This window comes from Bradysia coprophila (assembly GCF_014529535.1).
Source record: "Bradysia coprophila strain Holo2 chromosome X unlocalized genomic scaffold, BU_Bcop_v1 contig_26, whole genome shotgun sequence".
NCBI classification, from domain to species: domain Eukaryota; kingdom Metazoa; phylum Arthropoda; class Insecta; order Diptera; family Sciaridae; genus Bradysia; species Bradysia coprophila.
The window spans coordinates 132,180-158,946 of NW_023503313.1; the positions used below are offsets into that span (position 1 = coordinate 132,180).

The 26,767-nt window shown below is 34.3% G+C and overlaps 1 protein-coding gene and 1 long non-coding RNA gene across 2 annotated transcripts in view; one reads left to right on the top strand and one right to left on the bottom strand.

Moving 5' to 3' along the window:
- LOC119069072 (probable muscarinic acetylcholine receptor gar-1) overlaps positions 1-26,767 on the top strand; it is an 83,757-nt gene that overhangs the window by 23,339 nt on the left and 33,651 nt on the right. The window contains exon 2 of the mRNA XM_037172950.1: positions 18,131-18,390. Coding sequence (XP_037028845.1) covers positions 18,299-18,390 — 92 coding nt within the window. The 5' untranslated portion in view covers positions 18,131-18,298. The remainder of the gene's footprint in view (positions 1-18,130; positions 18,391-26,767) is intronic.
- On the bottom strand, positions 22,243-22,894 carry LOC119069075. The gene is made up of 2 exons (XR_005086274.1): positions 22,600-22,894; positions 22,243-22,529 (listed from the first exon to the last, which is right to left on the bottom strand). It is a non-coding gene; the product is annotated as an uncharacterized LOC119069075 (long non-coding RNA).

Genomic DNA, 26,767 nt, shown 5'->3' on the forward strand with positions numbered 1-26,767 from the left:
TCTATATTATCGTTGAATCCACATTTTTATCCCTCCCAATAAAGAAATCACAAATAATACGTCCGTACATAAACTATCATTTAATGAACAACGTTTTGAAATGCTTTTTTTCGCAACCGATATGGAAATGGTAGAATTATATATAGGTGAAAAATGTAAACACAAAACCGACAAAATTTATGCGTAAAACCGTAAAACCATTTTCGTTATATATACTGCGAACCAGCCAAACCACCAACTGTAATAGAAAAAGGGAAATCCATATAGTAATGTTTTTGTGTATATATAAATAGCTGTTCCACAGGCTTTGTTATTTTTCCTTTTTATCTTTATGCAAAAAGCTTCCAAAACATATTGATGCTTTTGTCATTCATCCATTTCGTAAAGTATGAGCATTCTCTCAAGGCCCATATTGTTCATTTTTGTTGTTTGTTTGTTTTTTCACTGATTATTTGGTCATTTTGTTATACTATAAAGTAGGAATAATAGAAACCTAGGTGCTTTTAATCGGTCTTGCACCTGCATCTAAAAAAAACAATTTCTTTATCAAATGTAGTGAATGAGCCATGACCCGAGTTTCTCATTTGTGTTTTTCTATTTTGAATCAATACAACTTTCATTTTGAGCAAAAAATTCTTCAACAGAATTCTTCTAAAATGTACTCCTTTTTAACGCTCCTCAAAGTCTAGTCCTTCAAAATGAAAATCTTAGAGTTTTCAACATTTTCAATTTTTTATCGAAACAAGGAGGACTTAAGACTGAGGAATTGATAGAGTGACAAATTCGAAGGCTTACAGTGTAAAAATTATTGCTCTCGACATTTTCTTCATAGAGCAACAGCAGCTGAAAGTCAAAATTTCACCATATTGAAAGATTGATATCTCCCTTACGAAGCAACTGAGGAAGCCTCTAAATGGTAATCCCAGACTAGTTTTGCAAACCATTTCGATAGCAAAACAAATATTTTTGAATCGAAGTTCTCTGTTCCATTTTCAGAAATTGTACTTTTAGGCTACCCCCGGCAAACTTTGGCCACTTCTACACCCTTCTGGTAGGATTTTTTCATATCAATGTGTTGCTAATGCTGCTATTGATAGCCTGCGGTCTCAGCTTTAGATAAAATTATTTTATCGGCGGCGCACACCTATAGACGGAATACACTGTACAGTTTTACCACCTTAATTTTCTTAGTTTGGTTGCTAGAGAGGGTATTGAATTTTGCGATGAAATTGCATAAAACGGTGCATGTTGCGAATGTGGTTGATTTTGTCACACAATGGGTTTAACTTAACTTAAACAACCACTTTTCGCCACTTGTCGCTTAAATTACTATTTTCGTTTATATTTCGGCATACTTTTACATTACATATGTCAAACGCATCAAATCTCAAGTGTTGTAATTTCAAATTTAAAACTTAAAACTTGAAATTGAAGTAAGAACCCAAAAAGTGCAACCCAACGACGGAAAGTTAGTGGAGACAACTTTATTTAACCACAGTGTCAACAAATTTTTGCTTAAATTATAAATGTTTCATAGACAGACTTACATAAACTCTTTAAAATGTTCAGGGCACATAGAAGCAAATGTAAAGTTAAAAAAGACACGACATCGAAACAAGCAGATATTCACGTATCCATACAGAGCACAAAGTAGTTCAAAGAAAACGAAAAAATTACACAAAGTTTGTGAAACTTTCTTCACATTTTCTATCTCCTTCACCTACGATTTCGTCTAAATTTTTGACATAGTTTGAAGTACTTAGATGTGTTGCAAATTGCAATTATTCAAAATTCTTCTTAGTTCAAATATAGTTTAACGTCTACGAATGCAGAACGAATCGGAACGAAAATAGAAAAATATGTAAGCTACAACACCTTGAGTGGTTGTTCTTCAGAATTCTGAAAGAAATTAGAGCGTCGTTGGTACATGCAATAAAAAAAAAATAGTGAAAGGACGTCGAGGAAGAAAACAGAATAGTTACACTTACCTCAAAATACTTAGCAACACTCGTGTGATTCTCTGTTTTTTCTTAGTTCCACATGTTTCCTAGTGACGATTATTTAAAAAGTCAACTTTGTCAATCTGTGAGCCAAGTTCGGTGTTTTTTTAACAAATTCATGGCAGTGGAGTGAGAAAGATTGAGCGGAGATGATGATGATGTTGATGATACAGATGATGGCAAGCAGGTGCTCTCTCTCTCTATAATTCTGATCAACTATAAGATTGAAATGAGAGGTTTACAAAGTTCAGTTGTGCCACACTTACAATATAATCTTTGTGCTGTGTAAATATAAGAACCGAAAATGATGCCAAGAAAAATCGCCCCAAATAGGACAAAACAATTTCTGTATACAAACTTTTCTACGTGCAGCTAATGACTCAAAATATATAAATTTTGTAACATTCCCGTAGCACTAATATTAAGACTAAAAGCCAAAAATATTTATATTATTGCTCATCGAGTGAGTGTAATGTTTTCCGAAATTTATTATACAAAAAATTAGAGTAAATATTACACAAAAACTCGCCTGAAACTTGCAAATTCTAGGTAAAAAATACACTAAAATGTCACTTTGAAATCTGTTGACAGATGCACAATGAAAAGAATCTAAAATAATGTCATGTACCAAGGGATGCGGATCTCAAAACGGTAGAGGTACTGGTACAGCTGATCGACATTTTGTTATATGTGTTTGGTTACACAATCACTTGATTAGAGTGCGTACAATATTGACAGGGTGAAGTTCACTGTGAAAATTTGGACATTTATAATTTAGATGGGTGGACTCGTCAAAATTCACTGGTTAAACTTAACGAAGAATTACTGTACGAGCTGTACGAGCTGTACGAGCTTCTAGTATTTTACTATTTTGTCTAATTTATACTCAACAATCAACATACGTTTATACCGCTTGTATTAGTTTTGTTCATCCTTTTCGTTCCATTCATTCTACATGTACCTGTTTACATTTCTCTCATTTCACACGAATTTCCTTCTTACGTTTGAAAGATCAGAAAAGCAATAATATTTTTCCTAACTAGTATTGAAGGCGCGATATCTTCGTCGCTCATTTCCCACGTCGTTTATGCTAATAGTTATTTATCTACCAAGGTATGTATGAAGGTATTTTTTCGCACTAGATGTCAATTGTCGATCCGAGGCGAAGCCGAGATACAATTTCGGGCCATAATCACCTTTCCGATGCAAAATATTACCAAAATTTCTACCAAACATTCATATGCAAACATGAATTCATTTGAACGATCAAGCAACCTGCACTAAATACACATTGCAATGTGATGAATAGAGACGCGCCAAATAAAATCAAGTAGTCAATGCTTAGTATGTACGCTTCAACAATACGTTCTGTATAATTGTGTGACTCTGTAGCCGAATGGCTATGGTCGTTGCTTGGTGTTTGAAAGAATTTTGGTGTTGGATGTTCAAATCCTGGTCTGTGCAAAGTTTTTATTTATAAAATTTAGTCTTTCTTAAAGATACTAAGCTCTGTAGCGTGCGAAAAAAGGTGAAAAAGCCCAAGTGCGAAAAAAATAATCAAAAACGCACAGTGAAATAAGTACCATGGATGCATGGAAAGGTGATGATTATGGACCGGAATTGCGAAAAAGTCTTTTATCGAATTCGATTCCAGCTTGAGCCGGAGGCGCTAAAAAAGCTATGAGGGAAAACAGGAGAATTTGTTTGGGAAATCACAGCATGTAATAAATTTTATCACATACGCGTGGTGTTCGGATGTCAAAATTACTTAAGTAGAAGTTTAATTCAAAAATTACACTTCAGGTCTATGTTGTTGTCTCGTTTTCGCTTATGTGATAAAATAGAGTACACACTTGTCACTGTCAGTCTCGGCAAGCCTCGACCGCTTTGTCATACGTGCATAATATTTATTATGCATCTGTGCCCAAATGTTAATTTTGACGAGTTGGTGATTGTGTTCCTAAGCCGAAGGCGTGTAGTGTGCATATTGTACAAGTTAATTTTTGTATTGTTTCTTGACTTAGATCTACTGCTACAAAATTCGCATTTGTGTAACACGGTCCACATTATACTATTCAGTGTTTTTCAAGAATTTCTTATCTACCTCACACCGCACAAACATCTGCCCGCTGTTATCATATTTCCACATGAAATGTGTAATTCTCAGCTTTAGTATGCACGAGGATCTTCCTGGAAGGTGTCTATTTTCTCTAAGAAATGATATAGTGTTGAAACACTCGAGAAAGTAATGCATCTACCTCACAGCAAAGATAAATTCGACATACAACTGCGAATGTTCTCAAGTTATGTTAATAATTCCAGTTCTGCAGTTGAATCCACTTCGCAGAGAAATGATATGTATGCAAACTGAAACAACAACAATGTTAAACAAACATATGATGGCAGGTGGTATTCCATCGGTCTTCATTAAAGTTATGATCAGCCAAAGCCAAGTGGTCGAATTGGTATAACGACTATTCATATTCAAACATTTTCTATTGAATTTCCACAGAGCATAACTTCATTTACGTAACAAAGTGGTAAGCAACTGTATCAATCAAGCATAACAAACCAAAGCACAATATTAATACTTCCTTTCATAATTTCAATTTTGAATGAAAACACCATTAAGATTTTCCAACTCTTATGTAATTTCATATTTTACTCGTGCTTTACCAAACACTTACCAATTGAAAATCGCCTTAAATTTTGGATCAATTTAATTCTTTTGTGTCTTAAACTTCCACATTGACAACTCTGGGTAGAAATTACATGTTTGAAATAAATGTTATGGAATAAAGTTGAATATAACCGTACAAGCGTTTTGACGAGCACAAAAACTACTTCTTTATTGCATAGTTCCTTTCAACGATACATTTTGTAAATGTTTCAGCACTCTTCAACGAAAGTGTTTCGATTTATATTGTCGGATAAATCGAATTTTCATACGAACTATACGTGCGCTACAAGTGCTTTCATTGCATAAATGTGTTCTCAACTTACAACATTAGACACTCTATCATCCTTTTATATGCATGCATAAACGTAAGGCTTTCAATACAAATTCCTTTTTAATTTGTAGCTTCTTTTGCTTCAAGGGATAATGTTCGGCGGATATGTGATGGTAGAATTTTTAATAAGAAACAAGTACCGTAACTTACTTTACTTTACTTTGATTGTGTAATTTTAATTGGAGATTTAAAGTTTACAGACGACTGATCAACACATAAATATACGTCAGTAAAATAGGTTTTGAAAGGTTTTTTTGCGTTGCAGCGTAGTAACTGTGCGACAAATTGATGAGATAATCTTGTCTCTAACACGTGCTTAAATGTATTGTCAACCTTACCTGAGGCTCTAGTTGACAATTTTCATGTCTTTTGCGAAAAATTTCCCATTTAGACACTTGTTAGGAAAAGTTATTCTCTCAAGTCAGTGATGAAAAGTAAAACTTTCTTTGTTTTTTTTTTGAAAAAAACGTTGTATGTTGTGTAATGTTTGACGTCTTCTCTAAAAATTGGTGGTTCTAGCTTTGATGGCTCATTTACCGTTTGAAGAGTTTAGCATAAAATGTTATTCACTTACCTGTGACGAGTAAAGCTAGCGGCACCACTTTTCCTGCAGCTCAATGCATGAATTCCTTTTTAGCGATTTGAGATCCCCATCTACATTTATATGGTACAATATAGTAATATGAAATGTCTTATTGTCAGTATGTTCTGATGGTAAAATCGTCAACCAGTCATCTGATTCTCTAATAGTTGATGCATCGTATCGTGATATGTCTACGTCTGATAGTATCGACAATAATTGTACAATTCTGTTAACTGTTATGAGGTCCCATTTCCTCATGAAGATATTTTCTCAAGAATCTGATTTTCATTTATCGTGATAACGCTTCCGAATAAGTTGCAATAACCGACTGAAATCGTGGGTTGTTTTTATTTAATTGGGTACAGTGTCGTCATTGGGAACAGTTTCACCTCTTTCGTTTTGACCTATGCAAAGCACCAAACATAGTAATAGAAAAAGTAGAGTAGTAGGTCAAGTGTATCATGAAATCTACATTTTTAAGCTGTTACAAGCCCATGTGAGAAGTAGAGTAAAAGCTACTCTATTTTACATAGACATAAGGCAATATTCTACCAACTCCTATACTACGTGCTCTGACCTATGAAATGACTCTTATTTTTGTGAGACCATGTACGCCTTTTTTCCGCACGTCTTTCTTGAGTTTAACAGCACATAAAATACAAAATTTCGAAAGATTCAATATCATAATTCATATGAAACAATTTGGAATATAAATTATATTTGTTTATTGATTTGCTTTGCATATTTCATGTGGCAACATTGATATTTTGTTTCTGTCTATTGTTCGTGTAATTGTTGCACAATTTTACCGAATTATTTACCATAAGTGTTCAATAAACCTTGTAATACTATTTTTTTATGTCAACATTGATATATGCATCGAATGTAAATGCGTATAGTGTCTTCTGTACACACGAATAAATAATTAGAGTAACACTTTGTTGGCTCTGTGACTTCACATGCAATTACTATTTGAAATATAAAAACATCCCTAAAATTGTTGCCGTACACATCAATAAATGTACTTATTTTTCGCTCTATAAAATGCATTTAAAAATCGATTGAAAGGGATCTATGAAAACAGTTGCTCTAGATTTATGTGAAACCTCGAACCAATTATAGTGAAGCAATGCCCTTTTTTCTATCGAACTGGATTATACAGATTTCCATGGTGCAAAAGTGAAAAATGGTTCTATGGCTTTAACAGTATTCACAATTGTTGCGTGTAATTTTGCAATGTTCATTTTTTATATATTTTCTGCAATTTGAAACTTCAACACGGTGTTCAATAATGTTCAGCTCAGAAATGTACATTCATGTGATGACGGGAGGCTGAGTGCACTTTGTTTGCCTTTTGTTTTGTTAGAGAGGGAGTTGGATTGTATCCCCCTAGCAGATAAAATGACTGACTCAGAGTTAAAATCTCGACATATCATAAGATTTAGAGTCGAAGTGTGAAGACTTTTGTCATAAATTTTGCGGACGTCATCGGCCACAATATTAAAATTACGACCGAAGTAATAAGCTTCCATTGGATGACAAGAACTGAAAATGAAATAATAGATCTATGTGCAAAACAGTGTTAAACGAAATAAATATTATGCACCTGCGTCCAAATGTTTATTTTGACGAGTTGGATTATGATCCGCGCCTTCAGTTTAGGATCACAATTACCAACTCGTCAAAGTTAACATTTGCACGCAGGTGCGTAATATTTATTTCGTTGAACACTGTTTTGCACATAGATCTATTCCCCATTTACTGATTATTATTATTTTGTTAAATTTCTACTTTTACTGAAACACCTTACTCTGAAAAAAAAGGAAGCCGGGGAACTAAATCGTTTCTTAGAATGGTATCTAATTAGGATGTAGCGTTTTGACGAAAGTATTTTGTTTTTTAATGCCTATGGGTAGATTCGATGCAGAACGGTCCACTGATCACGAAAATACTAAAAACAAAAAATTGAAGTTCGAAACTCCCATGCGCATCTCTGAAAACCGACTTTTGGTCCCAAAACTATAGTGAGATCGTTCTGGCGACTGTATGTGGAAAAAAAATTGTTAAGTGTATATGATAATTACTCGCTTCAATTTATCTTACTTTAAAATTTAAAAAAAAAATTGACTCACCGATGAAAAATTACAAGTAGTGCTCCCGACCATGACTTTTTGAGAATTTTTCTGGATTTAAAGCTTTGTGAAATCTGTGACTGGAAAGCAATATAGTGGGTTCATTTTAAAGGTAATTTCAAGAGCTTTCAAACGAATATAGACTTGACGTAAAGTTTCACCGGGGTACAGATTCGTTAACCTTCTAGTGTGTAAAAAACCATATTTTTTCACAGAATTTATGCAAAAACGGTTTAAAACTGTTCTCAGTATTGCTGGAGTTAGTAATGCAGCCATCCTGGCAAAAAATGAGCACTGTAAGGAGAAATTTCAAAAAAAAATGTCGTTTTGATGATTTTTCGACAGTTAAAGTTACCCAAAAGTCGTGAAAAATTAAATTTAAAAATAAAAAAAATGGTTTTTCTCGTACCATTTTTTACACACTAGAAGGTCAACGAATCTGTAACCCGATTAAACTTTACGTCGAATCTATACTCGTTTGAAAGCTCTTGAAATTCCCTTTAAAATGAGCTACGACACGACTATATTGCTTATCAGTCCCAGATTTCACAAAGCTTAAAATCCAGAAAAATTCTCAAAAAGTCATGGTCGGAAGCACTTTTTGTAATTTTTCATCGGTGAGTCAAAATTTTTTACATTTTAAAGTATGCGAAATTGAAGCCATAAACAATTGACAAATTTTTTTTCCACACAGTCGCCATAACTGATCTCACTATAGCCTTGGGACCAAAAAGTCGGTTTTCAGAGGTGCGCATGGGAGCTTTGAACTCCAATTTTTTTTTTTTTTGTATTTTCGTGATCAGGGGACCCATCTGCATCGAACCTATCCGCAGGCCTTAAAAAACAAAATATTTTCGTCAAAACGCTATACCCTAATCTAACATATTTCATTTCGTAAAAAAGATTAAGGAAATTTCGATATAAATTTGGTTGACTAAAAGACTTATTGAATTTGAATACTTATAGTATACAAATCCAATATATCAAAAAATTGTCCAGAGAAAATTGCACAATTTCTTTTTTGCCTACTTTCGTACTGTTTTACTGACCCTTGGTTCAGAATGTTGTCTATTCTTTCACTGGTCTATTCCATACTACAGACTCCTCAGACTAAATCGTAAAAATTGATTATATCCCCCCTGTAGAATAGGGCTGTCTTATGATGTTAATTTTCCAACGTCCTGCTGTGACCTCTTTCTAAATAACTATTCTGGTAAGTATTTGAGATAGAAACACGGCAAAATTGGTCGAATTCGAAAACTCTTTTGTGGTAATATTGAAAAACATGAATCGATTCAGTCCTGCTATTTCTGGGAAAAATTCAACACCGACTGGGTAGTGGGTAGTCTCTCTATAAATACCCCATGGTCGGTATATACATTCAGTATTATTTTATCTCCATGTACGTTCTACATCAATGTGATACAAACATAAATTTTAGTCGATTTTTTTTTATTAAGTATACGTCCATATCCCCACTCGCAGCATCATTTTAAATTAATTTGAAACTATCTGCACTCGATGTCGGGTTTTACGTTTGCTGAATGTTGTATACCTTCTGTGAAAATATTTACTGATGAGAAATTCGATAAATCTTTTTCTCCTAGTTCAACTAGTTCAACAGCATAAATTCGACTCAATAACCAACAATGAAGTCGAAACACTGCATTATTAATGAGCAGCACTATATTTAAGTCTATGGACAAAAAATGTGAATGTTTTTCGGTTCCTGAAAATGTTAAAACAATAAATTGGACACACTGGATATATATCGAAATATTGAACAGCGAAAAGGTGTTTATCGAACTATCAAACTATCAATTTATCAGAATGAAATTTATGAACTGTTGTTTTCAATGCATATTAAATGTGTATCAGACACATATACAGCCATTTAATGTGACATTCTATTCATAGCAGAACGTAATTAGTTAATGATAGATTCATATTTACAGTGATAGATTACAGTTTAATCATAAGATAATTATTGTGTACAGGTGCTTGGAAATTAATTCAAAGTGAAAAGCGGGTTAAATTTATAAATTAATTATTTATCGTCAATAAGAGGTCCAGATGTTTGCAATGTTTCCAATTTATTTACATTGGGAGTGATGCTTTTCTGTTAATAAATCAAATAAACATTGTCATTATGGCCGGATAAATGTGGCTGCCATTAGGGTGGGCCGTATTTTCATTTTGTTTTTATTTTAAAAGGCCTTGCCCCAGGCTGTACTTATAATTGACCAAGGAATCCGAAACAGCAAAAAAAAATTTCAAAAATTAATCTTTCCCTTGCCTCTAGACTGATTTTGATTTTCGGGGTAGTAGCATGAAATTGCACACATTGTTGACTGATATCTCGAGCATTTGGGAACAGAAGGCATTGCTGCTAACTGTAGTTAATAGCTGAGGAGTCCAGCTATGAAATACCATAAGAGCGTTGTTGACCTTCGCCTTCACTCGAGCAGAGTAACTCTGTCAGTGTTCCCGACTAAGACTTTTCGACAAAAAATTTCAACTTTATTTGCAAATAAAATCGACAAATCATGACATAATACGTCGTGTGAGATATGTCTGAATAGGTAATCTCATAGAGAATTTATTGCAGAGAAGTTTGTTGAAAACGAGTTGAAAAAACTCACAGGAGCTCTGTTTTCGAAGCCCAAATTTGGTAATTTTTTGTTAGAATGAAAAAGTCAAATGAACAAAAATCGACGAATTTAAATTAATTTGCTCAGAAAAGTGTTATTTATGGTGAATAGGTATACAACTATCAATTTCACTAGATTAGAACCTTTTAATTTGCATTTTTTGTTCATTTGACTTTTTCATTCTAACAAAAAATTGCCAAATTTGGGCTTCGAAAACAGAAATCCTGTGAGTTTTTTCAACTCTCTACTAGCCATGGATTGAAAAAATAAAACTTTCGCCGCTACCTGATGCCAACCAACAGCTTCATCTTTCATCTGTGCGAAAGGATCAGAAAACTTAAGGGATCTATTTAAACCAGCATCTTTGTCTTTACAATACTGGATTGATAGTCAATTCTTATTGCGACAAATGCCTCAAAATAGAAACAGCAGACATTACCCTTCGAGTATCAGACATGGATCACAGTGTTTCAGATTCTACAGAATCAATAGACTATGCCAATCAACTTTAACTAATGATGCCATTTTAAAGGTCCTCAATAGTGATGACGTTATCACTATTTTATTTTACCGGAAACATGCACACATTCAAATAAAAGCATTTCCGCCAAAAAATAGTTTTTTAAATTAACGGTCAAAATAATTTCAGTTTTGCGGTGTCACTTACAACTAACTTCACAACAGACATGTCAATAATTTTTGTTTATCTGAATGGCAACATATTTTTGCATGTTTTCTTCACATTTTACCGACTGAATTAGCACGAAACGTTTTGCAGGGAATTTCTAGGCACATAAACTTAAGGAATTGAACACTGAATTGCATAATCGACACCAAATTGCTTTAAAAATGAGATTTTCACAACACCCACAATGTTTGACCAAATTAATTTGTCTTTAAAATTATTTCGGAAAATTTGTCCTACATTCTGTTTAAAACAATAGAAAAAGCACACTCGGAACTATTTTCTGGACGAAATTTAAACTGAATCACTAAGTTTTACGCGAAATACTACAAATTTTCGACACAAACTTGTTTGAGATTAATAATTTACTGTGGCGATTTGACATTTCATCAAAACAAAATTCAGTGAATCAGTCAAAACTGGGTGAACTGAATGAACAATACTACTGTAATTGTAAAGTGGCAAACTTAAGACCTTATGTGGAATTCGGGTGGAAAATGGCGCAAATCACATATTTCAGGAATTTATAAAGTGAAAAATCTTTCCGGTTTCAAGTTTTTTCGTCAAAATACGAGACACGGGTATCTTTATTTTCAATTTCTAGCTAATTTATGCAAATAAATTGTGAAAAAAAGTCATTTTGGCATAGTCTATTATAGTGAACGGATTGGTGGAACATCAATTCTTTATGTGTAGGGTCATAACTGCCGTAATTTGCATAAGAGACTTAGTGAAAATTTTAAACGAAAGAATTCTTTTACCACCAACAAGATGAGGATGAACCATTATCAGATGGCAAGTGTTTTATCGAAAACAGGGCAATTTCCCTAATAAAAGTAGTAAGGTCAGGGAGTAGGGAAAAACGGATCTTTGATCTGGATTCCTGCTTCTCAATGGAAGAAGCCTGCCTCACAAAAACTCTATCTATCTACCACCGCAACATGTTCAACAGCAGCAGGGAATCATAACCCTATCTTCTTTGCCATTACGCTGCTATTCCTTCGTTAGCGTTCTGTGATACACGTATTCCTAGTGTGATGACATCTGGTTCTAATACGTAATACGACCATGAACTGAAGTATCGACTGACTGGCAGTTCGAAGATATTAAAAAAAAACGGGACCACTTGGCACTTGATTGCTCGTTCGTCCAAGCAAATCTGACCATTCAAAAAAAAAATTCTAATATTCAAACCAAATGGTGGTGTCAGTCAAAATAAATCAACCCCAACACTTTGAACTGTTCTAAAATGCATCACGATTGCGACGAACTAATAATAGACACGCGAACAACAACTGACGGAGATGCCCTCTTATGGAACTTGCTTCATATATTCGTTGATTAATTTTAAAGTTTAATTTCGAACATTTCATATACTCCGGAATTATTAATAAATGTTCATTACAGTTTTTCACATTTTCGACGCTTTTATGAAATTCATTTAGCTTCAAAATTCAACAACAGGAAAATCGAAAATTGAAAGAAGTAAAATCGTGTTCAATTAACGTATTTAACAAAACGAAAACGAACATTTTTTAATTCATGTTGGCTGTTACCACAAAATTCACATTTTAACCTGTTACAGACCCGTATTATTATCGGGTCTATTACTTCCATTGATCAAAGTATTTTTGATCGATTGATTTTAAATCTTGTACTTCAATTTTTTAGCACGCATTTTACTATATAAAGGCCAATATTATCCAGATCTTGTCATTGTTTTTGTCGTCGTTATCGATAACAGTTGAATAGCTGTTCAAATTGAGTCGATCGGTTAAGTGTTCGATCCACTATTTCCAGTGCTCTTTGGTTGTGTTCTGGTAAATTCATGTTCCGGAGAAGATTCAATACATGGTATGTTACCATAGTCCGCAGTACTGCATCCCTTCGCTTCAGTTGCTATGATCTTACGGTGTATGTAAATCCCTGTTGCCATCGCATTTTCGCTGTCCATAGTCCAGTCAAGACACGTTGTCACGTAAAGACATTGTGATTGTACTGCTCGATTTAACGTTCGTTATTTTATTAAAGTTGCGTATTTACGTGTGTCTTCCTGTAATGTTCTCCCAACCGAGACATTGATAAATGTGTTGCGATCGCGCCAAGGAACACATTGGCTACCTGGCCAAATTGATGGTGTGCCCGATTCACCTCTAAGGGGCGAATCTGGCACAGTCATGACTTTTCGTTACATGTAGTAAAAGGGCGCATACTAAGATCGCGTGTACCAGATTCCCTAATGTCAACATCTTGTCACTTTGGGTAATCTGGACAATTTCGCACTTTCCACTCTCTAAATTTTGCTTAATGGATTCGCCGGACCAATAGTTTCTCGGGTTTATAGGTGTGTCGGTATGTTGTAAATGTCGTACGGAGATGACATCCATAAAATAGTTCCAAGTACGGGCTGTTAAAATCATAGCAATGTTTTCTGGCTTCGCTATTGTCTGCTATGGCCACTTACCTCACTATGATGATCATCTACCGTTTTGTCGCTGCTCGGTCAAATCCGTATCTATAATGATTTTTCGTAATTGCCTGTACGTGAGCGGCCTTTCCGGTGGATTTAAGTGTGCCAATAGGCACTTTCTCGCATTGAAATCTTCGAACGTGTACATAGTGTACAAAGTATCAAAAATGGCAAGTGTCAAGCCGAACTTATTTATGCGACTCCGTATTTATACGAAAAATGCAACGAATTAAAAGAATTTGCGGTAAACATTTTTCGTATGTCATATTTAAATTGCAGCGAAAATGCCATTATTATTGCAAAATCGGATATTTTCATTAAGCCTCTTCCGCCAGAATCATTGCATCGTTGCTGAAAATTCGACAAATCAAATAACCCAAATACGAACGGTACGAGACATTTCAAATTAACATTTCAACCGCGACTTTCTATTATAAACCAGGTTAATGTCCTTTAATGAATAATATTTTCGGTTGTAAAGCGTTATAATGCAACGCGGTCATACATATATATACAGCAAAAAGTGCGAAACAATTTTCTCCATTTTAATTCGGGAAAACAATTTTGATTATACGAAAAAAGAACAAAAAGTGTAGGAAAGAAAACGACGGCTTTTTCTCTCTTGTCGTCTATTTGACACTTCGAATATAATCCAAAAGTTTTATTTTGAATTTTTCATATTATCTTTTCACACTTTCCCATTTGCAGCCATAAACATCCCTTTAAATTGAGACTATTTAACAGTGAACAAGACATCTATTTTCGTATTCTCGTGTATTTTTTTTTCTATCATACACCGGATTGCATAATTTACGGAGCCGAGGGTTGAGAGAATGGAGACAGGAGGTAGGAGTGATATTGAAGTTAGATATGAATCTCTCTATAATATATGTAATAAAACCATCCCTATTTTCTGTGATAAGGGTATAGGCATAAGGCATCAAACGTCGTAAAACGTTTGGAAAAATCATTGTTATTGTTGTATGAGTTGCCATCCTCGTGGAATGTCGATGGTGGATGCTATATATCTGCTAGAAATATTATATGACATTTTGTACAACAGTTTTCTATGAAGAAGTTTTCGCATATATTGATACCTAATTGTGCTACAAGCAAGCAAACAAACAAACATCATGCTATTGACAGTTTTTGTTGGGAAAGACTTCAGTCATGTTATCGAGCATCATTATATTCCAAAGGGAATTTATTGGGTATTGGTGGTGGTTGGTGAAGTTACTAAAATTCGTGTGCGAAAGAATTTTTTTTTCTTCTGCTCCTTTTTTTCCAAAGTGTAAATTTAAAGTTCATTTTGAATTTCAATACAAGTTTTATGACTTCGAGTATGTTGTATACTAATATACTTATGTGCGTCTATAGCAATGGCATGTTACATTGCTACAGATGTGCCAAACATGTACTATATAATATTAGGGTTCAGACATCCAAGGTTTAGGAAACAGGAATAAATATGGCTTGTTAGATTAGACATTTTGGTTAGCTTTTATGATATTCTGTTGGTGGAAGGTGGAAGAATAAAGTTAAGAATTTCGTTTTATTGAAATCTAGTACTCAAAAAGTCATGTCTATGTGTACATTAATAGGATCACATAGGTGATGTAATGGTATATATGCACCGAATATCCCTAATTTTATATTTTTTACCGGAATTCATTTTCAAGGGCAAATTATAATGATGATACTTATCGTACGAATGTTTCTTTTGAGATTCACTCTGAATAAGATGGTTTCCAGGGGCGTAGGATGTTGGTTGTAGATGGGAAAGCGGATACTGAGAACAGAGAAGAACTGAACTCCACCCTTTTATCTTTGAAGTCGCTTAATTTCTATATCTCTCGGTCGTCTTGGTGCCTTCCACCTGTGTTGCAATGGTGAATAAAAAAAATTAAGACCGAAATGTTTCCTCCAAAAAACAAGTAAATAGAAAATAATAGAAGCAGCAGATCAGGTTAAATTCAGGTTTTGCAAATCTATTCAATTAATTTGGCATGCTCTTCTGCTCGATGTGTTCCGACCATAACACAATCCATGCAACCAACGATAAATAACGAAGAAGTGATTGCTGTCACTGGCTGGTTCTAAGTGTCCCTGTCACGCGCTTTCAGTAATTATATATTTTATTCAAAAGATTCTCTCTGTGAAACTTCTCGTCTTTTTTTTTAAATAAATAGATTGAAACGACGACCCACTTGTAAACATACTTAAAGACGATTATGTTCTCTTTTTTTATTTTGTACACGATCATTATTTTCACATCAACTCGAAACATTATATAAGCCATAAGCACCGCTATTTCTGAAATCGTAATATCGAATTTTTGTAGCATTTCTCATAAATTTTTATTAGGGTTAACAAGGTTGTGTGGTAGATACTTACCGTATATTCCGTTCATCGATATAATAAACATCTCAGCTGTTAACAATAGAAAATAATAAAAATTTAATATTTTTTTGAGCAAATAGCTCAATAATAACCGAAGCAATATAACATTTCCCATTCATCCAGTAATGAGAAACACTCAACGTTTAGTCGATTACAGGAATTACAAAAAGAAATCTGTTCCAAAGAAGTTAAGTTCAACTCAGACGATCGGTATCTCAATAGAATTATAGTATTTAGCCAGTTATACAGTTAAGAATTATCGATGGTTAGCTTCAACTGTAGCCCATATGAACAAACTTTATGATTTAACAAAATACAAATACGAGTATAATAATAATATTTCAACTACAGCAAGAGTTTAGCCTAAGAACAGCTTTTCAACTTTATTTAGTGTTAGTGTGTTAGTTATTTACATGGCGATGGGCGAGAAGGCGAAAGGAAAACTTAACCAAACCTTTACTAATACTTGACTTAACTTAAAACTAAAAGACTATAACTGACAGACAGGCCAGAGACAATGTCTCTGAGACATTAGACTTAACTAAACAGGCTGAAGATCATTGGATTTTATTGTGGCTCATATTTGTATTAGGGTGTGTCGATTTCAATTTTTTTTTAGTCATTCCTGGTTCCGCCCTACCGCGATTCACCCTCGCACTAGCAATAATAATCAGCAATTTTTTTTATACCCTACAAAATGAGCTACAACAATAGCTTGAATAAAATTTACCCAGAAGAGATGATTTTTTCACATACAAAATTCTTGAAAATTCCACCTCGGTGAAACTTGGTGCTACACCAAAATGACGATAAAACATTTTTTTTTAACTTTTTTTAATTTTTGTATGTTCTAGTAGACCCTCTAGATGCCGTACAGAGTGAAAACTCTTCAAAAGCATCTGTAGATTTTTTTTGGTTCGGACTCATAATCCAAGTATCTCGTGTAGCTCGAAAATTTTTGAAAAAGTGACGGTGCAAGCTTATTTTGACTTAGAAAAAAAAAATTGCTGATTATTATTGCTAGTGCGAGGGTGAATCGCGGTAGGGCGGAACCAGGAATGACTAAAAATAAAAATTGAAATCGACACACCCTAATTAGTATTTCATTTTTGATGATCAAAATCCTTTTTGAAAAATTTACAACCACAAAGGAGCTAACTTTAAATAAAAATTAGTTTTGAGTGTAGTTGCTTGATCAGCTCTGAGGAACGTCAGCAGTGTACCAATATTTTCATAAACTGTTCAATTTTATCAGAGCTAGTCAAACTACTACTAACCAAATCTATTTTTTGTTGGAAATTGAAAGCTAAAACATTCGTGGTCGTTATTGCGGTCATATATTTTTGAAAAAGGATCCTAGTGTAAAGATATCATCAAGAGTAAACTAAAATCCAGTATTTAAAAAACGCCTAGATGTACGCTTTTCAGCAAAACATCGATGCCTCTTATGACAAATCGACAAACCGTGAATTGTAGCCTAAATTTGTGCGCATCCGCGTCTTTTCCGGAAAAAGTGGGACCATCGTTTTGTGTTGAAATATGTTGGTTTTGAGTAAAAATAATAAATGTTTGTGAAAAGAAAACGCAATAGTTCATTAAAATTCGCACACAAATACACACATACAATTTTTATTTTGGATTTCAGCAGTTTGCATACACATTTTCGGTAAAAATACTTTAAATCCCGTAAACTTTTCCTGAAAGCTAGCCTGACAGCATAGACGCTGACTATGATTTATTTTAGCTGAGCTGGAACGAAAATAGACCAAAATCAATAAATCATTATTATTTTTAGGTGCGTCTCACAGTACTAGTAGATTATGCACCTCTGACCTCTGTCTAAAATGTTTATTTTGACGATTTCGATGTTATTTACCGAGCCGAAGGCGTTGTCCATAATCGCTAAAATAAACATTTAGGACAGAGGTGCATACTCGATTTTATCTGCTGAGAACAGATAAATACTGTTGTAGAGACAGTTAAATTCAACAGATAAACAACGCGACCACCTCTATATCTTGCCATTTTTTGCAATATAATATTTTATATGTCTCTATGCGACAAGACTAACATTATTCCTGTTTTAATTCATTAACCGCTACTGACAGTGGAATTGCCCGTATGGTGTGCTATCTTGATTTCATAGTTAAAATTTGAACTTAAATCCTATTCAAAATCATTTCCATTTTAACTTTCAGACGCCCTAAAAAATGCTGCCGAATCCCAGGTGACACCATTGAAATCAAGGAAAACAATCTGAATGAGTTTACTGACACATTGTGGACGTCGCGTAGTTCCATAAGCCTCATTTACGACTTTTCATTTCAACAAAAGTGACAAATAAACGCAATTTGGTGCAATTAGTCATGGACGGCCTTGACAGTGGCATCAATTCGACCGACTATGCTAACCGGTCCACACCCATCTACTCTATCAATCCGGACTTTATTACACAATGGTAAGAGAAAAAAAGACTTTTTAAAATGCGACAAAAATTGAATACAAAGATAAATAGTACGAAAATATATAATTTTCCGTTTCCGTTCGCTTCCACTCATCGCTCCTGTATCTGTGCCAGTCTCCCTATCTGTATATTTATGGATTTTTGTCAAAGATATATGATATAAAATTTGTTCTGTACACATTTTGTGTGTATTTTATGATTTAGTTTCGTTGAACTTAATCCAGTGTAATATAAATCTCATATGTCTGGATTCGGGATCTCACTTCACTGACTGAACTCATACGTGATGTGAACTAATGTTTTTGTAGAGTTTCCATCATCCAAAATAAAGCATTGCATTTTGTATCCATATCCCAGTGAATTTATACCTCAAAATATATTTTAATGTTGATGGTAACCATAACCGGTTCACCCATTTATCAATGAAAATTTATTTTCTCGATGTGTGTACTGAAGGTACATATACATTTTATAAATCAAAAATGTTACTCTTGGTCTTGGTGGTGGTGGTGGTGGTGGTGATGGAGAGTCCTATAGTGAAATCATTTTTACCCAAGAAACTTACGATACGGGAATCTTATGGATTACCGTTGGTTTACGGTTACCGCCATTAATCAAATTTTCTTTTGCATTTATTGAATTATTTTATGCAGGCGGTCGGTGTATCGTAGATGAAATTATATGATTTGGTGCCGACGGGTAATAAATTGAGATTAAGTTGAGATGGAATTGATTTTATTGACTTGTTTTTTTTGTGTGGAAAACTCTATTCGACTTACGACACTGAAGCATTCAATTTTCTAGCATTTATAGTAATGTTGTACTGTTTCACTCTTTTTTCCAGTAACGGGAAGACATCATCATATTGAATTAAAACGGAATGAAGAAATGTCAATGACCCACCCTATATGTGTCGTATCTTGACCTTCGGTAATAATTTATGCACTGTAACTTCTCGTGGATTTCTGAATTTTTCTTTCGCTCTTATTTAAATATTTATAAATTTATACCGAAATATTGAATGTTGAAGTGACCCTTTCGTATCTTGCATTCTCGGTGCCGTAATACGGGATTTACCGAAAAGGGTTGCTGTAATATGAAATTTATTCGCAAGCCTTTGGAATATTGACTCAGATTTTGCATAAATTTTTTGCTTCATGCTATTACAAGAATTATTATTGAGCTGGTTATTCGTCTTCTTTATAGATTTAGTGTCTCAGGCTCTCAGAGATGTTCATTTTAGATTTAACTAAATATTATAATATGGGATACATACACACCACGTCCATGATTGTTCAAGATAACGATGTGTTAACAAAAATGTTGAGTTAGTATCGGAATCGGTCAAGACAGAGTAAAGTAAACCAGGCAGGAGCAGAAGACGCAAATACATTCAAAAGGGAGACCTAAATCCCATTACAATCGTTTACATATTCGTTTCATGCATTTGTATTTGTAAACATTTTGCAACCAAAATCAAAAGCCTACATATACATTTATGTCCCTCATCAAATCGACTGCTCCTGTCTGGTTTACTTTACTCTGCCGTGAATAGGTACATCCACCACAATCCACAATGTCATTAGGAAACGTAATATACTTTGTCCAAATGATTTTTCGTTAAACTCCAACAGTTTTCGATTTAGATCGCAAAGATGAGATTCATAACGAAAATAAAAGTTACATTTACGACTTTGTTCGCTTTTGAACTGTTTCGATAATAACACATCGATATTCACAGCATCGTCGATATAGATGTATAATATTCTCGGTATAGTCAATCTATTATTCGAAATCTTTTCCACTTGTTACTCCAAAAGCTATCACAGATTTTACCGTGTGTGATCGAAATGCCGAATTATCATTTCCCTTTCCATCTATATATATTTTGCACACGATGACAAAACCACCAAAACCAGCTTAAGTAAAACAGATATTCCAATCAAACAGATATATTTTATATTCACAAAAAAGAAAATTTGAACGTCGAATATTTCAGTATTCCTCAGAGATATCCCTTTTTCACATCATCATCATCATCATCATCAAATCATCTTTTCCCGACAGAGGAGACGTATACCACGGTATTATCAACATAGTGTATTAGTCTGTTGCTGTATCAAACGAACGGTTTATAAATACCATCCTTCAATATGAACAGCAAAATATTGAATAGATTTTCATACACACACACACTCCTTTTTCTTCGGTTGCCTATAAATATTTATTACATTTTATATCCAACGCAACAGCAAGCAAGCCCTTTCTGTACATCGGGGTTTTGGTGTTTATTTTACGTTTCGCTTTTATCTCTAACTCTCTTACTATTTTCCGAGGGTAACTTTAGTCGACAGTTTCAACTCAATATTTTCGTACATACCATCAAGTTCCCCAAAAAAAAGCTTTTTTATAAAAAAAAGAAGGAAAAAAGGAAGACTTGGTTGCAACTGTGTGTCGCCTGGTATCGTTTCCATATACATAACATTTCAGCTGTGATGATGGAAACATTTCTCTAGTTCAGGGCTGGTTCTTGTGGTATGCGGTTTTTCTGGTTTCGGGCTGAACCTTATATTATATATACTATGCGGTTGGTTGAATATAATGCCCTCTAAATCTCTTTTTAAAGAGAAAATCTTTCACATTTACACAAAACGGAAATGAATGATATCGAAAAAGGTGTGCAAAATTCTGTTTATGTTTAACATAGATACTTATTTATAACCACCACCACGATGTGTGAATGGAAATCTACTTTTTTCTTCTTCTGCGGTTATGATTGAAAGGAATACTATAAACATATTAGTTTGTGTGTCGACACAATGAATGTGTTATTTGTGTCGACCTTGGTTACAACACTCTGAATTGTCAGTATAGAAGTGGGACACAACCTCTTGAATCAGCATAACTTTTTCTTCAACAATGCTAAAAGCGTCGACCGTAAAGTATACCACACACATAATATATAATATCGTTCGGCGTTTAGGGCTTCTTAACAAACAATATGAAAATATTATTATGCTCGGTTCGTCTGTATGAATAGTACTTGAATGTTCATAGCCTATTTTGTTACTTGTCCTTTGCAAAACCTCTTCTTTTACGTCGGTATTATTTAACAGACGGCACACAGTTGTCACATAAACATTTTTAAGAGATCATAATCACCATTTTGAGGACTTTCATCCTTTCAGTGTAATGGCCATTCATTCTGGACGTGTAATATGTCTATCTAAGTGAACGAAAATTGATGGTATTTTGCTGCATGATTTAGCGGTATTGTGAGACTAAGACTAAAATCAGAGTATTCGTAACACAAAGTTTCGACAGAATTATAGTTGATTCACATCCATAAACTACATAACGCAGTAACACGCCAACTAATAGCATTACATTACATGAACGGTAAAAAATGTGTTACCTCTGGATAGAAGATGATTAAATTGTGATATTTAGTGTTTCAAATTGTATGAGCAGCCTCTTAGTCACCTCTATGAGCTGTCCAGAAATGCTGTTCGCATAAATGTCGTATTATTCCACCTCCTTCCATCGTTCACAATTGTCCCGAGGGGTCACCGACTTCCAGGAATTATTGGGATTTACTTCGTATTATTTGGGATTATTTTGAAGTGTCTGAATTCTCAAACTCTCCCAAAATAGGGTGCACAATACTATAGCTTTGAGGACTAACTATGAAAGGAGGATACACTTGTAAAGGAAATAAGGAAATACAAAAGACTCGAAAGTATTACTATAACTGGCATGACGATGTGTTTGGTTTTCGAGACGTAGTCTAGGTTTCCCATTTCTTTTCTAAAAAATTTAATTAAAAGTTGAATTCAGAACAATGTGAGTTGAAAAACACAAGGAATTTTAATCGATAAAAAAAAACCAAAATGTTAATCAGAAACTACTGGATAATTCGAAAAATTAACGTTCGGGCGTCCGGAGTCTGGTCGAATGGTATTTTGAGCTTCAAAATGCACGGGAACGTTCGGGTTTATTGATATTTTAGCGAGTATATACATTTCACCAAAATTAAAAACACGATACGGGGCATCTACTGGCAAGCTATGGTCGATTACCAGGCCGAAGACTCTGTATGTGTGATTGCTCCAATAGAAATCGTTTTTTGCAAACTGTGAGCAGTTAGATTGGAAACGTTATTATAAATGTGGCAGAAAAGAGGAGACAATTGATGTGTAGCACCTCATGATTTAGAGTCTGAAAATCGTTCATTATCGCCTCCGGTGTCGACACCACAACGCTGTTTACTCGCTTACCACCGAAATCATTCGGTAAACGCTTTTGAAGCCAGGCGTTCCATTGACTCCTATTCCATTGTAAACAGTCTGGAGCTTCTACTGGACTTAGTACGTGCTTTCTTTGAAAATCCGTCCAATTTGGCATTTTAAATTTGAATTTTGATGAAACTAAAAATTTTGCTTTCCAAATTTTTCAAAACTAAATCGTTTTTGAAGACAAAATACTGAAATATGTAAAATGCCTACTAGATTTGTGACTGCCATACAAATCAGTCAGATTAAGTAATAAATGCTAGACGATTACTAAAGCATAACTTTTCCAAAACGCTACGAACGTTTGCCGTACTGTGCTTTTTCGCTAAGATCATAGAACATTCTAGCATCGACAAGTATGGTCAGAAAATGATTAGATTTAGCATACTAATAGTACGACATTCAGCCTTTTGTTTGGCTAATTACACCCGAGTGCGATTATAACTTTGAAATTTTAATGTGTATACCAAGTGATGCGGTTCGTTCAATTTTTTGAGTACAACTCAGTACCCGGTAATTTTAAAGAATTGCACATTTGCGTTTTTTTGTAAAAATACAGGTAGCCTAAAATCCTGACCCATAGCGAATTGTAAGAACAGACGTTTTTGCATGTTTTTGTTTTTACTAGAGTCAAAAGTGGCTTATTACCACGGCAGAGTAAAATAAACCAGGCAGGAGCGGTTCATTTTCGAAACGTCAAATAAGGGACCTAGTACACTGGATGAAAATGAACTCAAATGAACACTGACATAAATTGAAAAATTTTGCTCGCAAAAAATATAGGGCTACTAGATTATTCAGGTCCCTAGTCAAATCAGCGCTACTGCCTGGTTAACTTTACTTTGTCGTGTTATTACACACCTAGAATTGGTTTAAGCTGCAAAAGCATGTTAAATTCATTTACAAAAAATTAAAGTCACGCCTTCGTGTGATTGTTTACCTCGGATTCGCCTCTGATCAACAAACTTTACATGAAAATTGGATCTTTCAACTTTTTATCCCTTGTCACGTTAATAAATATTAAATTCGCAACTACTTTGCGAATTGGCACGGGACGGCCAACCAGCAACATCGAAGGAATTCCGTTCAACGGACGAGATTATTCGTCGAACCAAATGGTTTGAGAATAAATCTTCATTTTGATTCGAACATAATTCACGCCGTAAGTGCGGTCGAAATTCAAAATGGAGAGTGCGGAGGTCTTTCTAACGTAGCGTCATTTTCATACAATAAAGCGTTGAAATGTATTTTTCGGTTCACTTTTTCATCGAATCGTTCACTTAAAATTCGAATTTTTGGCACACTTACGGCGTGAAATTCACACATCAATAGCATAATGGACAACGCTCATATTTTATGTTTCGATTGAATATTTTCACCCGATTGCCCGATGCCCCAATCTTCTAACTAATTTCTGCATTTCGAGAAAAACGACAACAGCAGTAACAAAATGCAATATCCGTTTTCACTGTTTATCAGGAACCGGATGTCAGTAAATCTCTTCTGGCGCTCTTATTAAAAATTCGATTGGTTGGTCGTCATAGAATGCATCGGACAGTCGTCTTTGCAGAAAATATTTTTTAACAACATAAAGTACAAAACGGACTAACATTACTATCGAACTTAATTTGTACCACTCAGTGACGGTGTGCTACACGTTTATTATATCGTTGTTGCGTAGAGTTTTTTTTTCCTGTTTAGTGCCTCACAAAATCCGAGTATGAAAATCAATGTTTGCATTTTTATTCCAGCACAAGTACAAAAAAAAGCAACAACATGGAAATGAGGGCAAGCATTTAGCTATAACGCAATCTTCAACCTTAAACCTCACTTCAAAACGCTAGAAAATATATTTTTTTAAATTATTTTCGTGGCTTTCGTCACGTGAAATAAAATACTGCACAAATACAAATTCATAAAGCTCTCTCGCATCGTGCTAAAGAATTTACACATCGAGGTATATAGGAAAATTCTCCAAAGACCAATTACTAATCGATAACCATCACGTTAGGCATGTTGTTTCGGTCGAATATGTAACACACCGTATCAGTTCATTTTATACACCTGTTTGAAAAGGTATTTCAATGGAACTGTTACCGCAGGATGGTTGTACATATATTATATACTGCCACTTACCTTTATTTCGTCTTCCTAACCTAAATACTTAGAAAGGCGGAAAAATTAAATCATTTAGTCGGTAACATTGATTATCTTGTGCTCTAGGCTCGTGACGTAGGTATATAGAAATGGTGTTCAGGTTTGACCTACACGTTTATATTAGACGAAGGAACGATTCACAATATCACAGTGTATGTGTGTGTGTATCTATATAATGTCTAGATACGCCTAATATACGGTTTAACTAATATTGAAGTGATTTATTTTTTTAGCATTACAATGTGCGGTGATTGTTATATTTTTTCTGGTATAATAAAAGGTAACCTATTGGCATGACATTTTTTAATTAAGGTGACCGAGAAGTAACTTTATTGTTATGGCAGCCGGAGCTTTATTTCAGTCGATTTTCAGTTAAAATTAATGATTCTGTTAAAGTTGTTTATGCGTCCAGACGGACGGGGTAGTGATATCATAAACGGTGTGAATGACATTATCTTCTTCGAATACCCATATCATGCATCTAATGATAGCATTGTCTATCATTACGAAAGTGGATTTCCATTTCTAGAAGATATTAGTGAATTGATTGTTTCTCTCCATTTTTTTTTGCTTAGGCAGCGTTAGGGGATGGATGTGAATTTAATTAAGTTCATGTTTTAGCATTAATTGATATAGTATTTGAAGAGCCATAATACAACTGAATGATGATGATTGGATATGCTCGAACGTGAACTGTTCTTCGCAACATCGCCTCTATTTGTCTGTAATTTTCCATTTTAACATTATTCAAAGGCTTGTTTGGTATTACACAAATATGTTTGAAATACGAAATTATTTGTCGATTGGGGTCTCCATTGATGTAATTTGATTATGTGGTGCTGGTGCAGCACCACTGGTGCTATTGAACTTAAAGCTCAATTAATTATTGAAGAAACTTGTCATTTTCGGAACCAAAAATTATTCAAATTTTCCTGGATGCTTAGCATTCCTGATCTTCTTCTTAATGCAAATTCATCGTTGATGAATGTTATCACCATAGTAAGCCGTGTGCGTTCGAGTTAAAAACACAATTAAAAAATAAATAAATAAAAATAAATAAATTTCGAGCACACAAAAAGCTGCTGTAGGTAGATCGTTCAAATAAAATCAAGTTGAATTACAATTTTTTTGAATTATGCTCAAAAGGCTTTGACTTTTGTATTATTATTATAATACATAACATGACTGCAGCAGCATAATCGTCGTACATGCATTTACAGCTCTCTTCACAGTTTTGTTTGCATCGTTTGTTTAACTTTTGTTTTTTGTGCTACTTATTTGGGAAACAAACAAAAAATTATTTGTCATGCAAATAGGACTTTTTATGAAGCTCATACAGTCATTTTCCTAAAAACAGTTGCAGTCTATCACAAACGGAAGCTGATAACAAACAAACGCAAACGATAACAAAGAACAGTGATAGTCTTATGGTAAAAAAGGTCGGTCGTTTTGCTGCACATCTAGAGTCTAGACCTAAAAATACAGAAAATTAATAAATTTTATATATTTCTCGCTTAAAAAACGCAGTTTATCTGACCGCAGACCTCGATATAAAGAAGGCTTTGCGATTCGCGTATAAAAATCAAGTAGGGTAACGACTCCGGTTACGAGCCGTCCGCCAGTTACGAGCCCCCTCTTACTCAGGAGACCCAGTGCTTTCATGCCAACAAGAATTGGAATTTTTAGCCTATGTTTGTGACTTTTCGAAATATTTTCACCAAATGTAAACTGATTTCTGTAAACTTTTTTTTCCTGAAAGCTATGCTCAAGACGCGCAGTTTAAGTCCAATATGAGGTCGGTAGCCCAAAAATTTTAGGAGATATGTCTAAAAAATTAATATTTTTCGGTGGTCATTAATAGAATTTTTTTTTCGAAATTGGTGGTTGTTGCCCCACAGGAAATGTTGCTTTGGCTCAAAACC